This window comes from Sclerotinia sclerotiorum, genomic scaffold (genome assembly GCF_000146945.2).
Source record: "Sclerotinia sclerotiorum 1980 UF-70 scaffold_4 genomic scaffold, whole genome shotgun sequence".
NCBI classification, from domain to species: domain Eukaryota; kingdom Fungi; phylum Ascomycota; class Leotiomycetes; order Helotiales; family Sclerotiniaceae; genus Sclerotinia; species Sclerotinia sclerotiorum.
In genome coordinates, this window is record NW_001820832.1 from 1,293,998 (window position 1) to 1,316,234 (window position 22,237).

Genomic DNA, 22,237 nt, shown 5'->3' on the forward strand with positions numbered 1-22,237 from the left:
TTCCGCCCCATTTCGAGCGGACTCCCATCTCTTCAAAGTCATAGTTATGCAAAATTTGGATTTTGAAGTCTGAAGTGTAGAATCTAGAAATTGTCAATTGAAATTGATTAAAGACTCTACTTTAAAATGTCTATGGATCAATAAAAGTTTAAGTTTGTTAAAATTATGGCAAAGAAGATAGTGAGAAACGGGTGCAGATATTAAGATCTAGGCACTTGTAGATGATGCTTCGACTGTCTTTGGCTCGACAGCATGGCCATTTGATGACGACTCTTCAGCTGCAGCACCGCCAATGCTAGGAACATTTGCACCCTTCAAATAAACCTCACTTTCTCCGATATGCTTTCCCGCTTGGACCCAGCGTTCATACACACTCTTTTGTCGCTCCTGACACATCTGAATTAACGCCGGCCAATAGGTTGCATGATCATATTCAAATGCAAGTTCTCCATTAAACTCGGCCCAGAGTTGCTGAGGAGGTACATGTTGCTTCATATCATCATTAAACTTCAGCTTTTCTTTAGTCAGGGGATCGATGAATGGAGTGATGAGTTTGAAAAAGCCGTTAACCATCCAGGGAACTTAAAAGAAGTTAGTGAGGAATACGTTCGTCATCGTAGGAGACTTACTGTTGATAATCAAGGCCCTTCCAAGTCGTTCGGGATAGTGAGTCTGAAGGATGTTCAAGACTTCCCTAGCTTGCCCAATGCCAGGTGCTGTGTTCGATCTGCTCTTACTGGCCTTGAAGTTGATTAACAATGCGAGCGTAAATTGACCCGGTATCATTAAATCAATACATCGCTCAAGCATGAATACTAAATGCTGTACTTGCTTGGGGTTAGGTTCGGTATTTTGTCTTCCAGGGTTCAAATAATGACATGGTCGACCTTCGTTGTCATAACCCAAGATGAATTGTTTGCCGGTTTCATTTTCAATTGAAAGATCATCGCCCGTAAGACCGCTCACACCATACTCCCGTTTCCAAGTCAAAGTCCCTAAAAGTCGTTTTGGAGCTTCCGTAGCAGACCATTTTGTTGCTCGCAAGTAACGGCACAAACATTCTCTGGTCAGCCATAACCGTTCCTCATCCGTGAGAGGGCCACCTTTAGAATCCTTGGCTGGAATGTCGGTCCACGACTTGACAGTTTCTAAGAGCGCATCGTATTTCTTTTGTTGTTCTTCCGTCAGTTCTGGTGGGGGGGGAGGTTTCGAAGTCTCGAGAGGATTTAGGAACGGCGGTCTCAGTGGGCTTGGTCCATTCTCCTCAATTGACTTTGGAGATGTCGTTCCGTTGGTGACGCTTCCCAAATTAACAGCGGCCATGTCCTTCTCGATGCCTGCGACTTCGATTGGCTTCTCCGTTACTGGCTCGGAGGACATATTGAACTATGCTGTGATTGAGTGTGAATAGCTAAGTATCTGAATACCTGATTGCAAAATAATGTACCTCAGACTCAACTTTTGATTGACTCTCGAAGATAAAAAGCACAAAACCAAAAAGACGTCTAGGGAAAAAGATGGTAAAACGACTTGTGTCACCGACTTTCTCAATCTAAAAATGTGGTGCTAGTTCAGCCTTATTTAGGTCTTCGATTGGCGAATATTTTGGGTTGGTACCTCTTCTCAACTGATTGTCCCTGCATGTTGTGAGTAATCTACCAATGGGATATAGCATGCGATGAGTGAATATATCAAAATGTAAAATTCATGAAGCTCTCAATCATCCAACAAATTAGCTTCTGGAAAAGGGGTTTGTTGCCATGAATTTATTTGTAGAGTGTGGCTGGGTTTTGTGTGGCGCGAAGTTGTGAAATCAATTTAAATTATGTTGCAGGAGCGCGTCGGAGCGCGTCAAAACGCGTCTCCCTAAATCTTTCTAAAAAGATCAAAATTGATTAAACTTAATTATAGAGTATCAACGATTCTTATACACAACAACCTCACCATGGACGAAATCGATAATGAGCTCAATGACTTGTTCTCCTCCGCAACTGCTTCAGGTGGCCCTATTGAGCAAGATGTGCTCGCAGAGTTGCAATCAATTATGCGACTGCACTCAATACCACCACAAGAACTTTTCTACAAGTGGGAATCATACAGTATTAAAATGGGACAAGATGATATGAAATTGGATATCGATACTGTTAGAGCTCTCAAGCAAAATGTACAAGACGGACTCGAGAAGGAAAATCGAAAAACTAAGGCTTATACATCAAATAAACGAACGGGGGCTGCACCTCGAAATGTTGGAAGTAATAATGATGTTTTTGGAATGTAAGGCCGTCTTGAACATCTGATATTGATATCTTCTCATGGCATCCTAGGTTAGATATCACGCCAAATACTCCTCGAAGTGGGATGAGTTCACGACCGAAACGTAAATTCGAGACGCCTTCCATATCGAGGGTGAAAGCAGAACCCGCTAGTAGTCCCCCGGACTTTAGGACATCAAGCAACCTGAACGATACTGGTACTGGCGCTACGCATGCTCCGTATGTTGTCATTACCGGTTAAATTCGGCAGATACTGACAGGCTGCAGCACTTCATTCAACGACCGACCGCATGCTGGCCAAACCGTTGAAGTTCTGAATGGCCACCTCGAAATCCCAGAGCCTCCAATCGCTCCTTATCCGGAATCAAGAACTAAACTTACGGCAAATTCGGACATGAAGAAGTTATCTTACAAGACAATGGCTATGAAATCATCGGAAGCTTCAGAAATATTGGATGACCGGATAGATGAATTTATGCTTCTCATACAGGCACATCATAAGCTAGAAGATTCAGATTTTGGCAGTGCAGCAAGTCAAAGTACAAATGAGATAGTAGCTGTCGGGAGGATTGCATGCGACTCTGCTGAGGGAAAGCTTAATCCCTCTTCAATTGTACTCGAGACCTCACGAAGAATGGGTGCAGGATTGCGAATACCACTTAAAATTGACAAGATGAGAGGATTTCAATTCTTTCCCGGGCAGATAGTTGCTTTAAAGGGGATAAATGCTTCCGGCGAGGATTTCACCGTAAGCGAAATTCTCGAACCTCCCTTACTCGGTGTTGCTGCATCGACGCCTGCCAGTCTCGATGACCATGTTCGAAGACTCCGAGGAGGTTCAGATGCAATGGATGATGATTCTGATCCAGCACCACTTAATATTATCATAGGGAGTGGACCCTTCACAGCAGATGATAATCTGGACTTCGAACCTCTACATGCCATTTGTAGCCAAGCAGCGGATAACTACGCCGACGTACTAGTTCTCACTGGGCCATTTCTTGATATAGATCATCCATTAATTGCAAGCGGAGACTTCGATCTACCCGAGGAAGTTCTGGCGAACCCGGATTCCGCTACCATGACCGCTATCTTCAAACTTCTCATCACCCCAGCCTTCACCCAACTCACTTCCAGTCACCCCAGTATAACTATCCTCCTCATTCCTTCAGTCAAGGATGCCATCGACAGACATGCCGCCTGGCCCCAGGAGCCCTTTCCCCGGAAAGACTTTGGTCTTCCTAAAGCTGTCCGGGTCGTTGGTAACCCTATGACTATCGCCCTCAACGAGATAGTGATGGGTATCTCCTCTCAAGACATCCTCTATGAACTTCGACATGAGGAAATAGTCGGTGGAAAACCACAGGATTCTACTTTGCTTGCACGTTTACCTAAGTATCTAATCGAGCAACGACATTTCTTTCCGTTATTTCCACCGGTTCAAAGATCTCAGTTACCGAAAACTGGAACGGAGGACGGTATACCTGTGGGAGCGATGCTCGATACGAGTTTTTTGAAACTGGGTGAGATGATCAATGTGAGGCCGGATATGTTGGTGGTACCAAGTTCACTACCACCCTTCGCTAAGGTATGTGATATTTCTGGATATTTATAATGGTCGTTGGTATTTGTCTTAAAATCAAATTGCTGATACCTGAGATGTTTAGGTCGTAGAAAGTGTGTTAGTGATCAACCCAGGATACTTATCGAAGAGAAAAGCAGCTGGCACATATGCAAAATTGACGGTATACCCAGCGTCGATGACGGAGCAAGAAAGGACACAAGGAACTATGATTGGTCATAAGTTATTTGAGCGAGCTCGTGTAGATATTGTGCGGATATGATATAGATTTGTTCCAGTTATATATTATCAACGATAGATATTAAAGGCTGAGTTAGCATTAATTTCTTGTTTCAATTATAAAGTTCATCATTCTAAAGCTGTTAGGGACTTCTCATCTATCGGTGAAAACATCGATTGAAAACAATGTCTACTCCAATGGCTTTTTTCTCATGGATGATTTTCACCCTCCTGTCTATGTAGGGATTACAAATAAATAACCCAACGTTGCCATTGAGCCACTTGAAAAGTTCTAATCTAGCCATAAAATATAAAACCCCTTAGTTTTGGAGCTGAGATGTGATTTTCGCGAGGCCGAGAGTTTCATTGCCCCGCGTTTAGCTTTGCTCCCACAATTGTGTTGCAGGGATAACATGGCGCTAATATCTTTACGGTATAATTCTTCAGCCTGGTATGAAGCATATCAAATTATCAATGAATTGACACACATTTTCACATCCAAACAAAACGACGAACAATTTCTATTCGAAAGGTTCATACACATTTTCAGCCGAGACGTTCAACTCATATTCGACATACAATTCTTCACTTCTTATTCTCTTCAAATTGATGGGCTGTTAAAACTGACGAGCAAGTGACTCATTTTCGAATCTATTGCGACAACCTTCAAACCCCCACCATACGCCAGACACACAAAATATCATCGCGACAGATCCTAAAACTGGTAGATTTGAGACTTGATCACGGCGTCGTTTCGAGTTGGTCTTGGTTCTAGCGTTTGGTTCATAAGCTTAATTGCTTTTTATATCCAAACCACCGATGTCTGCCGAAGAACCAGCAGTGGCTACAAGCCCCGCAAATGTCGTGAAGTCAAAGGCAGGAAGTACGGAATCTGCGCCTTCTTCTATACCAGCCAAATCTTCGAGTACGAAAGCAGGAAATGTAAGGGAAGCTGCGACACCCACTCCCGATGGAGGAAAGCTGTCGGCCGCCGAATTGAAAAAGAAGGCAAAGGAAGAGAAAGCCGCACGTAGAGCTGCAGCAGTACAAAATAAGGCAGGAAGCGAAAATGTAACTCCTGCGCCCGCAGCAGCAGGGCAGAAAAATGAACCCGTGAAAGGAGGAAAAGCTCAACCCAAGAAAGGTGCAGAAGTACGAAACTTACCAGTGAGAGGAGGGCCGACAAAATCTGCTCCGGTTATAGAAGTGCCAAAGGTTGAAGATAAGACAGTCGAACTATTTAGGCATTTATACAAACCTCGAACAACTTCAATTGCTGAGGCAGGCAAAGATGTTCATCCTGCAGTGCTTGCCCTTGGGCTGCAAATGAGCAATTACATAATATGTGGTAGTTGCGCAAGACTCGTGGCAACGCTGCAAGCATTCAAAAGGGTAAGTTTATGCTTCAGGATCTTTGTTCTGTAATTTTCATGTCTATCAATTTACTGGAGATACGTATCTATTATCACTTTCTTACTTGTCTTCTAGGTTGTCGAATCCTATAAAACCCCTGTTGGGGCAAGTCTCACACGTCATTTCATACCACATGTTCTTTCTCCTCAGATTGAATACTTAGCTTCTTGTCGGCCCCTTTCGGTATCTATGGGTAACGCTATTCGCCACCTTAAACTGGAGATATCAAAAACCGACCCAGACCTGTCAGAAACTGACGCAAAAGAGAACGTTTGCGATGCCATCGATGTCTTCATGCGCGAGAGGATTACTTTTGCTGATAAAGTTATCGCCGATACTACTGCGGAGAAGATTAGAGATGGTGACGTTATATTGACTTACGCCAAAAGTAGCCTGGTGCAAAAAGCGCTAGTGAGAGCTCACGAAATGGGTAAGAAATTTAGAGTCATTGTGGTTGATTCTAGACCTTTACATGAGGGGAAGCACTTGGCATCAGCACTCGTCAGTCTAGGCATCGAAGTCAAGTACTGCCTGATTCATGGATTAAGTCACAACATTCAAGATGTGACAAAAGTTCTACTAGGTGCTCACGCGATGACGAACAACGGACGATTATACTCAAGGATAGGCACAGCTTTGGTCGCCATGGAAGCTTCCAACGCTGATAAGCCGGTGATTGTTCTTTGCGAGACCATCAAGTTCACTGACAGAGTAGCTTTGGATTCAATTGTCCTTAATGAGATTGCGCCAGCAAATGAGCTCGTGATTGCCGGAGGACCATTGGAGAATTGGATGGATGTTAAGAAACTCCAACTTTGCAATCCAATGTACGATGTCACACCTGCTGAGTACATCCAGATGATTGTTACGGAATCAGGAAGTATACCAACTACATCAGTCCCAGTGCTTCATAGACTAGTAAACGAAGCTCAATAGTACGTTAAAATATTGGAAATTTGAAAAGTATCATGAGAAGCATGATTTCATAGAGCAGGTGCTGGAAGGCGTTCAAAAAGGGATTTTGATGATATGACGATATCAAGATTTGCACCTGATGTATGATAGAGTAATCGCTGGATAGAATGAAAGGCAATGTTCAAGCTTCCTTACTTCAATTTGGCATAAATTTCATGAGCCAGACTGAGAGCTTCAACCCCGATGTGCATCTTACATCTTGAATGTATATGAGTGATTCCTTTCTCATTGAATAATTGCCCGCAAAGCTTTGTACAATTCTCACACCCGACCTCGATTTCTTATTCTCCGCTGCCCATCCATTCCAATTCGTAACCCTATATTCGTCTCGTTTCAAAATCCACATCATGCTTCGAATGGATACCCTACGACTCTTCAGCAGCACCCTCTCTTTCCTTCCTCCTCGCCCTCTTCTCCAAAATAGCTGTCCGTCTTGCCCCAAGAATAGACTGTTGTCGATTTTCAACTCCCTGCATCCAATATCCAAATGAAGCGCCGACACCACCGAAAACGGGGTAGACCCAGAGGGATTGTCGGTTGAAGAATGGTCGCATTTCGAGACCGAGTTGCCATGCACGGACAGCCAGGCCTAGGGATGCTTGTTAGTGAAATCGACAGCAAGAAAGGAATATGCGGGGGAAATGGCTTGTGAGATGAGGGCGAAAGGGAAGAAGGGAAGAAGGGAAGAAGGGAAGATACCGAAGCCGGTCCAGAAGAGAACTTTATGAACCATGTTTTATTTGTGATGTGAGGTGAGTTTTTAAGTAAAAAGTTGTAGATATGACTTTGGCGGACGCTTCGCAGTCGGAATTAACGACCTACAAATGCGTGTGAGGGGTGGTGTAGTGACAATTACGGCTTCCGCTCCAGGATACACTTGTATGGTGGTGGTTGAAGGTCACTTGTAGCTGGCACTAGCGCGATTGGTCGGTGGTAACACGTGATCGCGTTTATTGAATTCCACCGCGGACAAGTTACTTTGAGTACCTGGTTTCGATCTTTGTTTGTTCATCTCTTTTTCAATGTCGTGAAAATTCTTGATACTTTTAATTTTCCAATATGAAGTAGCGGTCGAAGATACCTTAATAAATTTAATCGGCACCACGAACAGAGAATGGCGACGATGGCATCTGCATACAAAAAAGATGGTGGACATTCTGGGCCTCCACCGCGAAAGAAAGTAAAGACCTCAGAATTACCACTTGCATCTGCGACAAGAGCCGCCATTGAAGGATTGGCTCATACATATAAGAAAAAGGGTACTTATGATGAATTGAGGACCAAGATTTGGCAGGAGTTGGAGAAAGGTGTATGTACTACGAAACCATTTATAAGTTCTATTTGCGCCACTAGGCTGCTGGGAATAGGCGTTGACTCCTTTGAATGATTGTTAGGATGCTGATTGAGTGGTCATACAGGATTTTGAGGATAAGTTCACGAGTTCTTTATTGAGTGTTGCGGAGGAGCAATTAGAGAAGGACCCTGGGCAATTACTCAGATTAGAGCGCAGTAAGGCTACGTTACTTATTGAGGGAGCTGTAGATCGTGCGGGTATCTATCAATCTGCGGAGGCGACAATCGACAAATTAATTCAAGCATATATTCCAGAGATCGAGGAAGGGGTTCGCACGATTCGCAAAAGTGATATTGGGGAAGAAGCGGCGGAAAGGGAGTTTTTGAAAGGAGGCAAAACAGATGAGCAGTATGCTGAGGAGGCTGCGAGTAAGAGAGCGGCGAGGGAGAAAGTTAGGGAAGAGTTAAAAGAGAAGGAGAAGGCGATCGCGGACGAGAAGAGAAAACAGGAAAAACTGAAGAGGAGAGAGGAGGAAAAGAGAATTGAGGCCGATCAGGAGAGGAAGAGGGAGGCTAGAAAGAAGGCGGAGTTGGAGGCGGAAGAAGAAAGGGAGAGAGAGCGGGAAAAGGAGGATAAGGAGAGAAGAGAAAGGAGGGAGAGAGATCGCGCTAGGGACAGGGACAGGGACAGGGAACGGGACAGAGAAAGAGATCGCGACCGCGATAGAGATAGAGATAGGGGTCGGGATAGGGATAGGGATAGGGATAGGGATAGAGATGACCGAAGAAGAAGATATGATGACGACAGACGCAGGGATTCTGCCGGTCTCCGAACGCCAGCCTCGAAGCCAGAGTTATCCAAGGAAGAAATTGAACGACTCGAACAAGAGGCTCTTAATGATCTTTTGAAGGAAGGCAAGAAGGTTGCTCAAAGGTCTAGACATCAATTGGAGTTGGAGATTGATGAGACCTTAGCACCACCCCCTCGAAAGGCAATGCCTGCATCGGCCATTAAACCAATATCTCGGGATACTGCGTCGAAGACAACCGAACTTAAGAAGACTGCAGTTGCTAAGCTCAAGGAAGAATCCGGTTCGAAAACACCTCAAGGCGCTGATGGAAAATCAGCGGTAGAAAAGGCGAAGGAGTCCAGTCACGACAAAGGAGGTAGTCAAGGAATTCAAACTCCTGAGGTGGTTAAGGATGCCAATAAGGTTAGGGAAGAAACCAAGACTACAGGGGCAAATCATGATGACCGCAAAGACAAAGACGAACGCTCACGTCGTGGAAGTCGAGATCGGGATGATAGAAAACGACGGGATAGCAGAGATCGGGATCGCGATCGAGATAGAAGAGATAGTCGAGATCGGGATCGAAGTGATTATCGAAGACGTAGGTCAAGTAGAGACCGCGATGATAGAAGGGATAGAGATCGTCTTCGATCCAGGTCTCGTGACCGACGAAGAAGTTACAGATCGCGAAGTCGTGACCGATTGGGTGACCGAGACCGTGATACGAGACGTACAGAAAGCAGTGTAACCAGAACAAGCACTTCAAACCTCGATGCAGAATCTTTCAAAGTTGCTGCGGCACAAGCCAGAGCAGAGGAAGCTCGAAAGTGGAACGAGGAACGAAAAAATCAACCACTGTTACCTAATCCATCGGCGAGGAAGGAAGAGGCTGTTGCTTCTACACCTAGAGCGAAAGATGATGTCAGAATGAGCAGTCCTGTTTCGACTAGAAAACGAGAAACTTCAAGGGATAGGGAAAGTCACAGAAGAGAATCTCGCGTGAGAAGTAGATCACCCACCGCGAGACGAAGTAGTCGAATCGAGAGGAGCACTAGTCCGATTAATATCGATCGTTATGTACCGGGTGCAACTGGACGAAGGGAAAGTGCAGCAGAAAGGAGTTCACCGAGAAAGAGGGAGAGGAGTAGAGATAGGGAAAAGGAGAAGAGACCTAGGGATGATGAAAGGGCGAGAAGGAGGAGTCGCTCACCTGATGACAGGAGGGATAGGGATAGAGATGGACATGCTAGAAGGTATAGGAGTCGAAGCAGGGATCGGGACAGGAGGAGAGACCGAAGTAGAAGTAGGGATAGAGATAGGGATCGGAAGAGGGAAAGGAGTAGGAGTCGAGATAGGAAGGAGAGGGATAGGGATCGGGGGGATAAGGATAAAGATCGCGACAGAGACAGGGATCGAGAGAGGAAAAGGGATAGAAGTAAAGAGAGTAGGAGAGAATCGAGGCGGGATTAAGTTGAGTTTCTTTTCTCCTACAGGATGGGGGAGAGAAAGAAGGAAAATGGATATCGTCGTTTAGGAACACATAATAGCGAGCTTGTACGCGATCACGAAATTCTACTTGTGTATCGAGTAGTATAATAATGTAATAGAGCGACGGATGAATACAGAACAGAGGACATTGTCAAAATTCAGGATCCAAACATTCATGAAAGTCGCTTCTCCAAATTCTTAATATCTGCCTCCAATGGTCCTCGCCATAAACAGGAATCACTCTTACTTTACAACCTTCTTCAAAATCGCCTCTACTAGTTTACTTTTACCAGCAACCAAGAACCCGATGTCCCGAAATGTCACCTCTCCTAATATCTCGAACACTGCGATATCGGCGTCAAGCTTCTGGTTAAACCAATTTCTCAACTCAACAGCGATTAAAGAATCGACCCCGTAAATATGCATAGGTCGAGAGGAATCTAAGTTCTTCATAGGGACAGCCAGGGCATTGCTTAACCTCTGCATTAGTGCATTGGCAATAATGTTGGCCGCTTCCGTCTCTGAAGCTACGCCATGTAGTTGGCTGGTCACGTCAGTAGCTACATCTTCTTTGGCACCTGTCTTCCCTTGTTCGTTGATACTCCATGTTCCTCTGAACATTGGTCGTGTCATCATGGCGGGCACCTCGGCCCTCCTTGCCTTTATCGACGAGGGGGTGTCAATGCCAACAATAATCTGAGATCTCAATGGAGTTTTCGGTACGTCTAAGGACGGATCACAGTGATGTTCAAGTAACGCAAACATTTCCTCTTGTTTGATACCAACCAGGTATCCAGTACCAAGCAATGCTGTTCTTACCGCGGTGTTATCTCTCAAGACGCCATCGTCTACCATGACGCCTAGATTGAATGTGGTAGCTTTCTCGCCAACCTTGTTGCGGTAATGTACTAATGCATCTTGGTAGGCACAGGCGGCACTGTAATTGACTGACGCCGTCCCACCAATGGCACCAGAAATAGAGGAGTATACGATAAAGTGGTCTAATCCTTTTGGGAGCAGAGTATGCAGGTTCCAGGTTCCAGAAACCTTGCATTTGTTTGCTCCTACCCAGTCCTCATAGGTCATATTCTCGAAGACACTACTCTAAAATTCTGTTAGCATCTAATGTAGCAAGCAAAGGAACACAAAATGAAGACTGACCCTTAGCACCATGGCTGATTGGATGCAACCCTTTATAGGTGGCATTTTTTTATCAAGAGATTTTAGCACTGACTCTAGAGATTTGAAATCGGAAATATCGCATAATGGTGTCTCTACTCGTACGCCTTGTGCCTGTAAACTTGAGATGCACTGCGATGCCTCTTCTGAAGTAGGACCTGATCGCGAGAGCAAGACCAGATTCTTAGCCCCACGGTCAGCCATCCATTGTGCCGTACTTCGCCCGATGCCACCAAGTCCTCCCGCGATCACATAGGTTGCATTTTCCGGAAAGGTCCACGAAAATGTTCTTTTGAGTGAAGCCTACTCTTGTCAAAAAGCTGTGTTGCAATCGATTACGCTTAAACTTACCTTGATGATATCCGGTCCTCTAAACTCAATGACTGTCTTACCGGAGTTCTTCCCACTCTGTAAATATCTGAAGGCTTTCTCAACCTCACTAATCCCATAGACATGGACAGGTTGTGGTGGACGGATTTTGTCATCGAAAAGTAAAGTGGTTATACTATTTTTAAGATCCAAGAGAAGACCAGGTCGATATTTTCGAGCCTCGTTCAGATCAATGGCATGGAAAGAAGCATTTCGAGAAAATGGAAGCATAGGTAGATTGCCATTTGCCAAGATGTCTTTCTTGCCGATTTCAAGGAATCGCCCGAACGGTGCAATGCATTGCCATGTATCGACAAGAAGATCACCGCTGAGTGAATTTAAAACAACGTCAACACCGCCGTGATCACCAGTCATTCTTTGAATACCCTTCACAAAAAAAGCGTTGCGACTATAAAAAATATGATCTTCGGGTATTTGATACAGGCTAATAAGTAAATCCTTTTTAGACTTTGATCCCACGGTCACGAAAATTTCGGCGCCTAAAAGTTTCGCTATTTGAATAGCAGCTTGCCCTGTTCCACCTGCTGCAGAGTGTATCAAAATCGACTCCCCCTTCCTCAGTTGAGCTACATGTACAATTGCATAGTACGCCGTAGTGAAGACTACAGGAAGCGCAGCAGCGTCTATGAAGCTCATATAGCTGGGGATAGGAATAACATTACTCGCGTTGCAGCGAGCATAGGTCTGGTAAGTCCCAAGTGTGCTTGCGCATACTCTATCGCCCAATTTCAATTTAGTCGCATGGGAGCCGATGCGGTGGATGGTACCAGAACACTCGAAACCGAAGCTCATGCTAGGTATACGGCCTAATGCGATAAGGCAGTCTCTGAAATTGACACCACTAGCTTCAACTTCGATTTCGATCTCATCACTTGCTAGATTCGTTCTGGCAGCACTATCCTCAACGAACTCGAGAGTGTCTAAGAGTCCAGGAGTTTTGATGCTGAGAGCTACCGGAGGTGCACTGCAAAACTCACAGTCGCTGCGTGGTTTGTCTTCCGCGGTTTCAGAAAGCTTCTGATTCATGTAATCTGCATCAATGATTCGATCAATACAGATCATACCGTTTCGTTCTACGTATTCTTGTTCGCAATCCTTGACAGCGGTTGTGGATACTTTTTGGTAAACCTCAAAGACCTTATTTGCGAGGTGTGTAGGATTCGTTGAGGTAGCCTCAAATGAGAGAGATATAAACTTGAGTCTAATATTTTCCATTCGCAGTGCGCGGAAAGCCCCTTGAACAAGTGCGTATTCTGGCAAGTCAGGTCTTTCTCCCCCTCCTTTGCAAGCCCAGAGAATGTTCTCAAAGGCCAGGAACATTGCTTTGACGTCTTTGAAATTGGGTTCGGTCATTTCTTGAAGCAAAGGTCTATCGAGTTCTAGAAGTACTATGCCAAACGCACTGTTACCGTGAAAAGTAGCGGCCTCCTTGAGTGTCATGGAGAGTATGTTTTCGGTCCCTGCGGATTGTAATGTATGACGCAGCAGTTCGTAGATCTTTCTCTGCAAATCAGATTGAGGATCGAGAACAACCACCGTTAGGAGGAACGGAGATATACTCAAGGTGTCCCCACGAGCTGTAGAGACTAGTGCGCTATGCTCATGACATTCATCCTCTTCATAGTCTTTGAAATTAAAATCAATACCGGAAAACCCCGAACTTTTCAACACTCTATCCCATACGCTATCTGAGATGCCAGCACTGAAACTACGATACTTGTCGTTAAACCGCCACCACCCAGGTAACAAACCAAAAGCAAAATTCGTTCGAACAACCTCAGGAACAGTTAACTCGAAAAGCATAAGTTTTCCTCCTGGTTTCAGCAACTTTCTAACATTTTTTATCGTGACATCAAGATCCCGAGTTGCATGAAGAACGTTGTCCGCAATAATGCAATCGTAACCCCCTGCCTCGAATCCTTGATGCGCAGGGTCTTTCTCTATATCTAATACTTTGAAGGTTACCATGTCTGAAAAGTTCTGGAACAACGGAGCTGCACCTTCGAAAAAACCGGCCGAGATATCTGTGTATGTGTAGTGCGAAAAACGAGGCGTGCCGACACGAGGATCACGAGCACCATTTTGTGCAAGAACATCCAGCAGGTAATTCGTCATCCCCCCAGTACCTGCACCAATCTCCAATATGTTCATATTTGGATGCTTGTGAGTGAGAATGTCGAGATAAGCAAGGGTTTTGGATAGACCATTAGTAGACTTGTACAACTCCCTATAATAGTCCTTCACCAATGGTTCCTTGAACATGAGTTCAAGAGCATCAACTTTTCCCATCAGAATATTGCGAAGATTCTTCGAGAGCACAGCATAAAGCTTTCCTCTCGCATTACTATGCTCTAGGCGGCTCAACAGCTTTTCATAAAACATATCGTCGTTAAGGTATTCCTTGACATTCACTGCGCTGTTACGCATCTTTGAATTATTGAGCTTGTTCCGTTCGTATTGCATCCATTCGAAGAATTTATGGTGGTGCGGCTTCAGCTCAGCGATTTCAGAGTCTGTCAGCCGATCTAAAGTTCTCAGAATACAGAGATATAGCAACAGCTTGACATCGTGATCCAGTTGGAAAGGAGCAGGCTGAGTATCATAGGACGTGGAAACATACTGAATGAGTTCTTCTTTAGAAAGTAGCTCAATGTCCGGCCTATAATCAAAATTCCAGGAGAGATGGTAATTTTGTTTTTCCGTCGACTTTTTCGTTTGCTCCAAGAATTTGCCTTCGAGACCATCAAGGATAATGACAGGATTGAGTGCTTGATTTTCAAACGCTACTGTGTTTATTAGTGTTCCCGTGGCACCATTCATAGCAGATTTTGCATACGTAGGCATAATGGAGGATCCAGCAACGTTTATTTTTCCTTCGGAAACCCATAATTTGCGCAGCCCAACTATTACACTCGGATTTATTTTCGACGTTTCTCCTACCAAAGCCAAGAGACCTAACTGGAAGAGTCCGTCAAGTGAAGTCGGATGAATAGTGAAGTCCATTTGTTGGAATTCCCTTTTTTTAGACACCCAACTATCGAGCGCGATGTCACCAACACATTCCATGTTTTGACCGTACGAACCATTCTTGATTGTTTGATGAGCAGTTCCGAAGTCGATTCCGTTCTCTCTTAGTGTTGGGTAGAAGCGTTCCATATCTACTTTTTGGCAGCTGGATCCGCGAATACGCCAGAGTTCCGCTCTATGATATTCATCGCTTAAAGAATCTTCGAGCCCGTTGTCGACCTCATCCCCGACTTCGAAATGAGTTGCTCGGACTTGGCCTCGACATACCTCGACCCAGTTGTCGTTTTCAGGAATGTAAATACGGAAATTGGACCATGTTATCTCTCGGTCAGAGGCAAGGCCGCATGGCCGGAGGTAAAACTCTATTTCGGTCCCATCTGGGTCGGAAGGAATGGTAAGAGCTCGGGATACGACGACATTTTGGACAATAAATCCTGAAATGGCTTTGTTGGACCTTAATTTTGCCATTATTTTTGCTGCCTCTATGGCCATGACCAGCATAGCAGATGCAGGAAGAATGCACGCATTGGCGATTTTGTGGTCTTCAATCCAAGGGTCTTCCGAAAGCTTAATCCGACGTCTCCATTTCGCTTCCTGGGGATTCCAATCTGGTACTGGCGTTCCTAAGAAGTCATTCCGAGGAATTTTGCGAAATCTGTGACCTCTGCTAAGACGAGATTCACGCCAGTAAGATCTGGAGTGATCAAAAGGATATTCCGGTAAGTCTGTTAGCGGAGTAAATATCCGGGGTCCACTGGAGCTCTGCTCGTTCAAAGCCTGGATGCTCATCCTGTGGCCACGACAATAGAGATTCCCAAAAGCTTCAAACATCGAAGAGTTTGAATTGACATTGCGTATTAGGATGGAGTAGTATCCTACAGCTGAAGTCTTACCATATAGCTTAAGGAAATCTTTTATAGGTCCTTGTAACGCTGAATGGGGTCCAATCTCCAGGACATCATCGAAAAAGTCCTTTGAATCATTGTACGAAATTGACCCATCTTCGGATACGCGTAATGATGGAGCACAAGAAATAGCGTCGAGGAATCTCACTGGAGAGACCATATTTTCTACCCAGTAGCCTGGTTGACGCAGTTTATCACTGCTGACCACCTCGCCGGTAACAGATGAGACCATGGGAATAAGTTTCGCAGAATTCCGTGAAGACAAATTACCCAATTTCTCCGAATATGCCGCAGCTATAGCATTCATATGATGAGAGTGATATGCGACATCAACCAATAATTTCCGGGAGAAGATGCTCTCTTTTTCTAGAAGCTCATTGAGGTAGTTTATTTGTTCGATATCACCTGTAATTGTAACGTTATTAGGGCTGTTGATGCATCCTACGACAACACCAGAGTATCCAAATTTTGCTTCAACGCGAGCCAGGTATGGTAAAACTTCTTTGGCAGACAAGCCAGCTGAAAGCATTCCGCCTTGAATCATTTTGTCTTCAGCCACTTTCGATGATAGCAATCCTCTGTAATAAGCAACACTCATAGCTGAACGCTTATCTAGAGCGCCAACACAATATCTAAGGTTTTTTTAAGCTTGTGGTGATGCTCTTAAAGGGGGAATAACTTACGCAGTGGCAATCTCGCCGGATGAATGTCCAAATGCCACGGAAGGTTTAATATCGAGGCCCTCTAAGAGATCAATCAAAGCAATCTGTATTGCAGTACAAATTGGCTGACTGAATTCTGGTCTGTTGATTCTGGAAGTTTCTTTATCCCGTGAAAGCTCGGCTGGGATAGGGATGAGCTAGTGTAAACAAGACAAATGCTCGGCAAACATACCTTGGAGCGACCACAAACATCCCATATCTGTGAGAAGCTCAGATAATTCTCTAAGACTTTGCTTAAAAATAGGAGCCTGGATATCTCTACCCATTGCATACCATTGAGCACCTTGCCCCGTGAAGCAGAATGCAAGCCGAGCTCGAGGAAGTGCACGTACTGCACGTGAAAACTTTATCCCTGTTATCAGGTCATTCTTAGAGTTGACTGTCGCAAATGATCTCCATAATAGAGCGCTTCGTCGGTTACCCAGGGTGTAGCTCAGTCTACTCATGTATGAATCACTAAGCTCATCCTTGTTCATTTGGGACCAGTGATCGTTGTATGCTGACTCAAGCCGCTTGATACCATTTTCGTCTTGAGCAGAGAACACCAATATCCTTCGAGTCTCCAAGTGATGGAAACCGTTAGTCATGGGTCGTTGGTCATGATTCGCATGGTTTGTTCCGTTTACTTGTGTGCGATTGATGGCTTTTTCTCGATTGTCAAGGTAGCCAGCTGCATCCTCCATTATGACGTGGGCATTTGTGCCTCCAAATCCAAAGGAGTTGATAGAAAGACGGCATAAGCTGTCTGAAGGCCATGATGTGAGATCTTTTGGAAACTAAACATCATAGAATAAGTCTATATTCCATCACGAATGTCGCAAGGAGGGAAAGTACCTTTAAGTGAGGATGCTCGGCCACGATAGAATGGTTGACGTGTTCGAGTCCTGCAATTCCTGGAATCATTCTACGTTCAAGTATTAGAACGCTCTTAACGAGTCCAGCTATGCCACTGGTACCTTCCAGGTGACCTATATTTGACTTGATACTTCCTATAAACAATGGGGAGTCAGCAGAGAGAGTGTGGCTAAATGCGTCGGCAATGGCTCCTGCTTCGATGGGATCTATTGTTTCCATTAGTATTTCTCGTTTCATTGCGGTTTATTCATACGCACCTCCAACCGACGTTCCAGTTCCATGTGCCTCGACATATCGCGTCTGGCTCATATCTAAGCCAGCTTTGCGATAAACATCTCGGATGAGCTGCGCCTGAGCACTTCTGCTTGGTTGAACAATACCTGGTGTTCGTCCGTCTTGGTTTGTTCCCGTAGCAAGAACAGCAGCTCGTATGGGATCGTTGTTCTCAAGCGCATCGCTTAACCGCTTCACTACAAGCACCCCAAATCCTTCACCACGGCCATAGCCATTCGCCTTTTCATCAAAGCTCCAGCATCTTCCATCTGGCGACAGGAAATTTTGATTGTTCAGTGACATGGCCATGTCTGGACTTAAGAACAGATTTGAACCAGCCACAATTGCCTATTACCACAATTAGACTATTATTGATTCCCGCGGTTAAATTTGGCATACCATGTTAGATTCTCTGCTACGTAGCCTCTCACATGCTGTGTGGAATGCAACAAGAGTACTTGAGCAAGCGGTATCCATATTGATGGATTCACCACGCAAATTAAAGTACCAGCTGATACGATTAGCTAGCATATTAGCCGACACAGAACTTGCCGAATACTGGCCACCAAATTGAGGGTCTTTGGTAGAGAATGATTTGTAGTCATCTCCAAAGCTCCCCGTGTATACCGATGTGTTTGTATTGGAGACGCTCTCAATCGATATTCCCGCTAAATCATGGTCAATTTTGGTCTCATGGTTGACATTGAACATACCATTCTCTAGTGCTCGATATGTTACCTCGAGCAATATACGTGATTGCGGATCTATCTCCGCCGCTTCGCTTGGCCCGATTGTGAAGAATGGAGCATCAAATGCACTTATATCCCCATTCAAAAAATGGGCACCTTTGAGAGGAAACTGCACGTCTCAGTAACTATTTCTGCTGCAAAGTGAGAGCTTACTTACGCTGTTCAATCTTCCTGTATCTGGATCGTAGACGCCGTCGAAGTTTAACCGACTCTCAGGGAATGATGACCAGGCTGATCGACTGGAAGCTAGTCCTTTCCAGAGGGAATTGGCAGTTTCCATTCCTTGAGGAAACTTGAATGATAAACCAACAATGGCCAATGGTTCTATTTTTGTGGAGGATTCACCCATTTTTGGAGTGGCTTCTGCTAGCTCCAAGAATTATAATGGGCTTGGGAGTTTGAAGTTCCCTTTTAAATTTATGATCCACTGGAATTGAAATGTATGTATGTCGCCAAAAGGAGATTGGGTTCATCAGGGGAAGATAAAGGAGTCGACGGAAGAGAGAAAAGGGTGGATTTGGCACTGAGAGACAAGATGGTTAGAGTGGATGTGGTAAGTTTGGGTTTGAAGTGTTAAAAGTTAAGAGTGAGTGTAGTGTTGGCGATGATTTTCAGTCTATAAAAGTTGTGCTTTTCAAATATTCATCAAAATAATCGAATGATGAAAGTTATTTCAAAGCGTTGTAAGCTACATATTTTGGAATAGCAGTCATCTTTACTGATATAGATCTAAATAACCCCCAGACACTACATAACCAGCCTGGTAGATCTAGATAGATTGCCATGGTACAACTTGACCGTCAGATAGATATCCAGACGAGGATGTGAAACTTCTTCAGCTCCATTGCAATTCACCTGCAAAATTATCTACACGACGAAGAAATTTATGTCAAATTCATCCTACCTGTGAGTAAGCCTTGGTATCTTTTCAAAATAAAACCAATATTCAAGCAAGCCTCAAAATATGCGTTCCTATATTGGACGGAGAAATGTCACCAAAATTCATCCCATCGTGAGCATTACCCTTTAAGCATATATCTTGGCAGGAGCAAAGTAAATGGCTTTCCACCCAATTTCTTCAATGACAGTACTTTATGCCTTGAAAGGCTCGGAATGGTTTGATTATGCCGCCAGTGTAACCGAAATAGGGGGGAGCGCTCGTTTCTAGTTGACCAACCACCCCATTTCAAGCTCCTTAAAAGCCGAGCACTACTAGTTAGTTTCCGTTTTTAACGCAATCGGAGCTCCATTTCACCAAAAAAAGCTACCACTAGGAGTAATATCCGTGGTTTCTGCTGATGTTTTACACGGACTTCCACTAAACAGTTGCAAGTCACGATGAAGCCGGCACTGACAGGAACCGAATGCGGGGTTGATACGCTGACTGCATTCATAAAGCTCCGATATCAGCATGTACCACACTACTTTACTAAAAGCTAATGCTTCTTCTTGGCTGTATCACACACCACCATGCTCCTGAGTAGGTGACGAAAGTCTTATTTATCGTGCATAATATGCCTATACTAGTTTAGTTTCTAAACTCCCAACAATTATGATATCCATGGGTGAAATGTGTGGTTGACATATAATCTCTGATGAAAATGCATCTCAACTAATCGGATCGTATTATTTCAAAGGTTGCAGAGGCACATGAAGGCACAGCATCGCACAGCAGTGAGTAGTAGCCTACCCGGGGAAGCAAAACCAAAATGCATAGGAGATTGATTGCCTTCGAAGGGGGTGCAGATGAAAGGGTAAGGGCTGTACAGCAGCGAATGCTAGTTAAACACGGGGTGATGCTTCGTGAGGCTGAGACATATCCACGGTACTTCAGTAAAGTTGTCAGCCAAGCGAGTTTCATGATCAACAAGATACCACAAGCTGTGCCTTGCAACAACATACAGACCATCCAAATAGTCCAATTAGTCAAGCCTTTTTCATTGAAGAAAATACCCCCCTGTTATCTGTGATAGTCTTACATGTCAGTTAATGCAATACAATAATCAAGGGTGAAACAATATATACCATGGAATTATCTAGAAGAATTAAGTGATGTGAGCTTGGCGACAATTTTATCAGCTCAGATGAAAACGATTGAACAGATTTTTCATCGCCGAAGTCTCTACACCATTTTCCTCATTTGAAGAAACATGACAAGCCTTGAAATTCTCATGACTGAGCAGCCCTCGGGCACAAGATCTCAATTTACCGCGCTTGAGAAAGACGCACCGGAAGATCCGAGAAAAACCGGCGGTCGAGGTGCTCATAGCCATTTGCAGTACCTTTCTGGATGGCGTTTAAGTTTGCTCACTCTCGGGTCTGCTTGAAAGGTCGATAAGCATGGACTTCTACTAATTTTGCAGCAGACTATGCCTAAGTCTCATGCTCTCTTCGCTGGATATCACTATCGTTAGCACTGCTCTTATCACTATCTCTGACGATCTACATGCATTCGATCAGAGTAGTTGGATAGTGAACAGTTATTTGACTACATACTTTAGTAAGTGAAATCATTGCAATTCTGTATAGTTTCTTACATTTCAGGTGCTTTAATTATATGGGCCAAAATGAGTGATCTCGTTGGCCGTAAAATTATGCTCGTCACCGCCATCGTGATATTTTTGGCGTTTTCAGGTGGCTGCGGGGGTGCTGCAACTAGTACTCAAATGTAAGGATCCCTAAAAGCTCCAGTAATGCCACTTTTAACCACAAAATATAGAATCGCTTTCAGAGCCCTTCAAGGCATCGGAGGTGCTGGAATATTTAGTATGGTACCGATAATTGTGGCAGAGATGGTCGCCCCAGAGCAATATGGGAAATTCAACGGCATAGTCTCGCTAGCACTAGCTATCAGTTTCCTACTTGGTCCAGTACTGGGAGGTGCAATCCCTCAGAGCACAACGTGGAGATGGATATTTTTGATCAACTTGCCCATAGGCGTGGTAGGTCTAATTCTCGTACTGTTGACGATGCCTGCAGGTTTTCCGGACAACAGACCATCTAAAGCTATCCTATTCTCGCCAAAGAAGACCAATTTGCGAGCCGAGATAGACTTTGTGGGATTCTTATTACTTCCAACAGCTTGCGTTTTTCTTATCGTGGCTTTCGAAGAAGCTGGAGTAGCTTTTGCCTGGGATTCTGCCCTGGTAATCACCTTCTTAGTACTTGCTTTCGTCCTCCTTTGTCTGTTCTTCGCATGGCAAAGATTTCTCTTTTCGAGACAATCTACGAGACAGCCCGTAATTCCATGGGTGTTCTTGAAAAACAGAGTTCTCATGGGTATCTATATGTAAGATCTACTCTGCACGAGCTCTGATATTGGTAACTGACGAAAAATAGATATGCTGTCCTCTCAGGTGTCCCTTTTGTAACTCTAGTCATCGAGATCCCTCAGAGAATCCAGAGCATTAGTAATACCTCGACACTGATTGCAGGTGTTCGCATATTACCCTACACAATGTCTATTGCCGTCGGTTCAGCCATCACGGGTGGTTTAACAGCAAAAGGCCGAATACCTCCGATTTATGTGCTGATCATGGCTACAGCACTGCAAATCCTTGGGACTGGACTATTGTACTCGATACCAGTAAAACCTCACATCCCAGCAAGCTTCTATGGGTATCAGGTGCTGGCAGGCATGGGTGTCGGCTTGGGATTGACGACTTTATTAAACATAGCACCCTTTATCGTTGAAAAACAACTTCTAGGTATCTAAGGATCTGATAATGTATTCTTCTTCCAGAAACTAACGATGCTCTAGCTGTTGCACTCGGTGGTGTAACCCAGATGCGTATCCTTGGAGGGGCTATCGGTGTTGCAATTGCAACTAGTCTATTGAACAACACTGTCATATCAACTCTGGCCGATATCATACCTGCTGAGACAGTCAGCCACCTTCTACAAAACCTTTCTTCAATGTCTTCGCTGTCGTCGCATGATCAAGTTGTGGTTCAATCTGCATTTGCTCACGGGTACCACAAACAACTAGCTATGATATTGGGCTTCTGCGCTGCTGAAGTTTTGTCAATTGGGCTTATGTGGGAGAGGACGCCTCGCAGACTCTTGTGAAGTATAGGCTTCAAATATCTGTAAAGTCAGCTAAT

The 22,237-nt window shown here is 44.5% G+C and overlaps 7 protein-coding genes across 7 annotated transcripts; 4 read left to right on the plus strand and 3 right to left on the minus strand.

Annotated features, from left to right (window-relative positions):
* Positions 1-207: 207 nt before the first annotated feature.
* Positions 208-1,380, minus strand: SS1G_03586 (hypothetical protein; the record flags this gene model as incomplete). Its single annotated transcript, XM_001595447.1, has 2 exons — positions 208-581; positions 630-1,380. The coding sequence occupies 2 exons, from the start codon at positions 1,378-1,380 to the stop codon at positions 208-210; spliced, it is 1,125 nt and encodes a 374-aa protein (XP_001595497.1).
* Positions 1,381-1,945: 565 nt separating this feature from the next.
* SS1G_03587 (hypothetical protein) lies at positions 1,946-4,117 on the plus strand (the record flags this gene model as incomplete). The annotated part of the gene is made up of 4 exons (XM_001595448.1): positions 1,946-2,274; positions 2,325-2,492; positions 2,541-3,861; positions 3,941-4,117. The coding sequence occupies 4 exons, from the start codon at positions 1,946-1,948 to the stop codon at positions 4,115-4,117; spliced, it is 1,995 nt and encodes a 664-aa protein (XP_001595498.1).
* A 776-nt stretch (positions 4,118-4,893) lies between these two features.
* Positions 4,894-6,423, plus strand: SS1G_03588 (hypothetical protein; the record flags this gene model as incomplete). Its single annotated transcript, XM_001595449.1, has 2 exons — positions 4,894-5,466; positions 5,563-6,423. The coding sequence occupies 2 exons, from the start codon at positions 4,894-4,896 to the stop codon at positions 6,421-6,423; spliced, it is 1,434 nt and encodes a 477-aa protein (XP_001595499.1).
* Positions 6,424-6,827: 404 nt separating this feature from the next.
* Positions 6,828-7,195, minus strand: SS1G_03589 (hypothetical protein; the record flags this gene model as incomplete). Its single annotated transcript, XM_001595450.1, has 2 exons — positions 6,828-7,051; positions 7,162-7,195. The coding sequence occupies 2 exons, from the start codon at positions 7,193-7,195 to the stop codon at positions 6,828-6,830; spliced, it is 258 nt and encodes an 85-aa protein (XP_001595500.1).
* A 390-nt stretch (positions 7,196-7,585) lies between these two features.
* On the plus strand, positions 7,586-10,016 carry SS1G_03590 (hypothetical protein; the record flags this gene model as incomplete). The annotated part of the gene is made up of 2 exons (XM_001595451.1): positions 7,586-7,771; positions 7,881-10,016. The coding sequence occupies 2 exons, from the start codon at positions 7,586-7,588 to the stop codon at positions 10,014-10,016; spliced, it is 2,322 nt and encodes a 773-aa protein (XP_001595501.1).
* A 261-nt stretch (positions 10,017-10,277) lies between these two features.
* SS1G_03591 (hypothetical protein) lies at positions 10,278-18,483 on the minus strand (the record flags this gene model as incomplete). The annotated part of the gene is made up of 12 exons (XM_001595452.1): positions 10,278-10,694; positions 10,854-11,138; positions 11,565-14,019; positions 14,224-15,253; positions 15,524-16,167; positions 16,219-16,378; positions 16,430-17,033; positions 17,092-17,318; positions 17,370-17,733; positions 17,785-17,909; positions 18,099-18,243; positions 18,292-18,483. The coding sequence occupies 12 exons, from the start codon at positions 18,481-18,483 to the stop codon at positions 10,278-10,280; spliced, it is 6,648 nt and encodes a 2,215-aa protein (XP_001595502.1).
* A 1,360-nt stretch (positions 18,484-19,843) lies between these two features.
* SS1G_03592 (hypothetical protein) lies at positions 19,844-22,202 on the plus strand (the record flags this gene model as incomplete). Its single annotated transcript, XM_001595453.1, has 6 exons — positions 19,844-19,959; positions 20,498-20,634; positions 20,679-20,802; positions 20,854-21,423; positions 21,680-21,720; positions 21,895-22,202. 6 exons carry the CDS (start codon positions 19,844-19,846, stop codon positions 22,200-22,202), a joined length of 1,296 nt encoding a protein of 431 aa, XP_001595503.1.
* Positions 22,203-22,237: the final 35 nt, after the last annotated feature.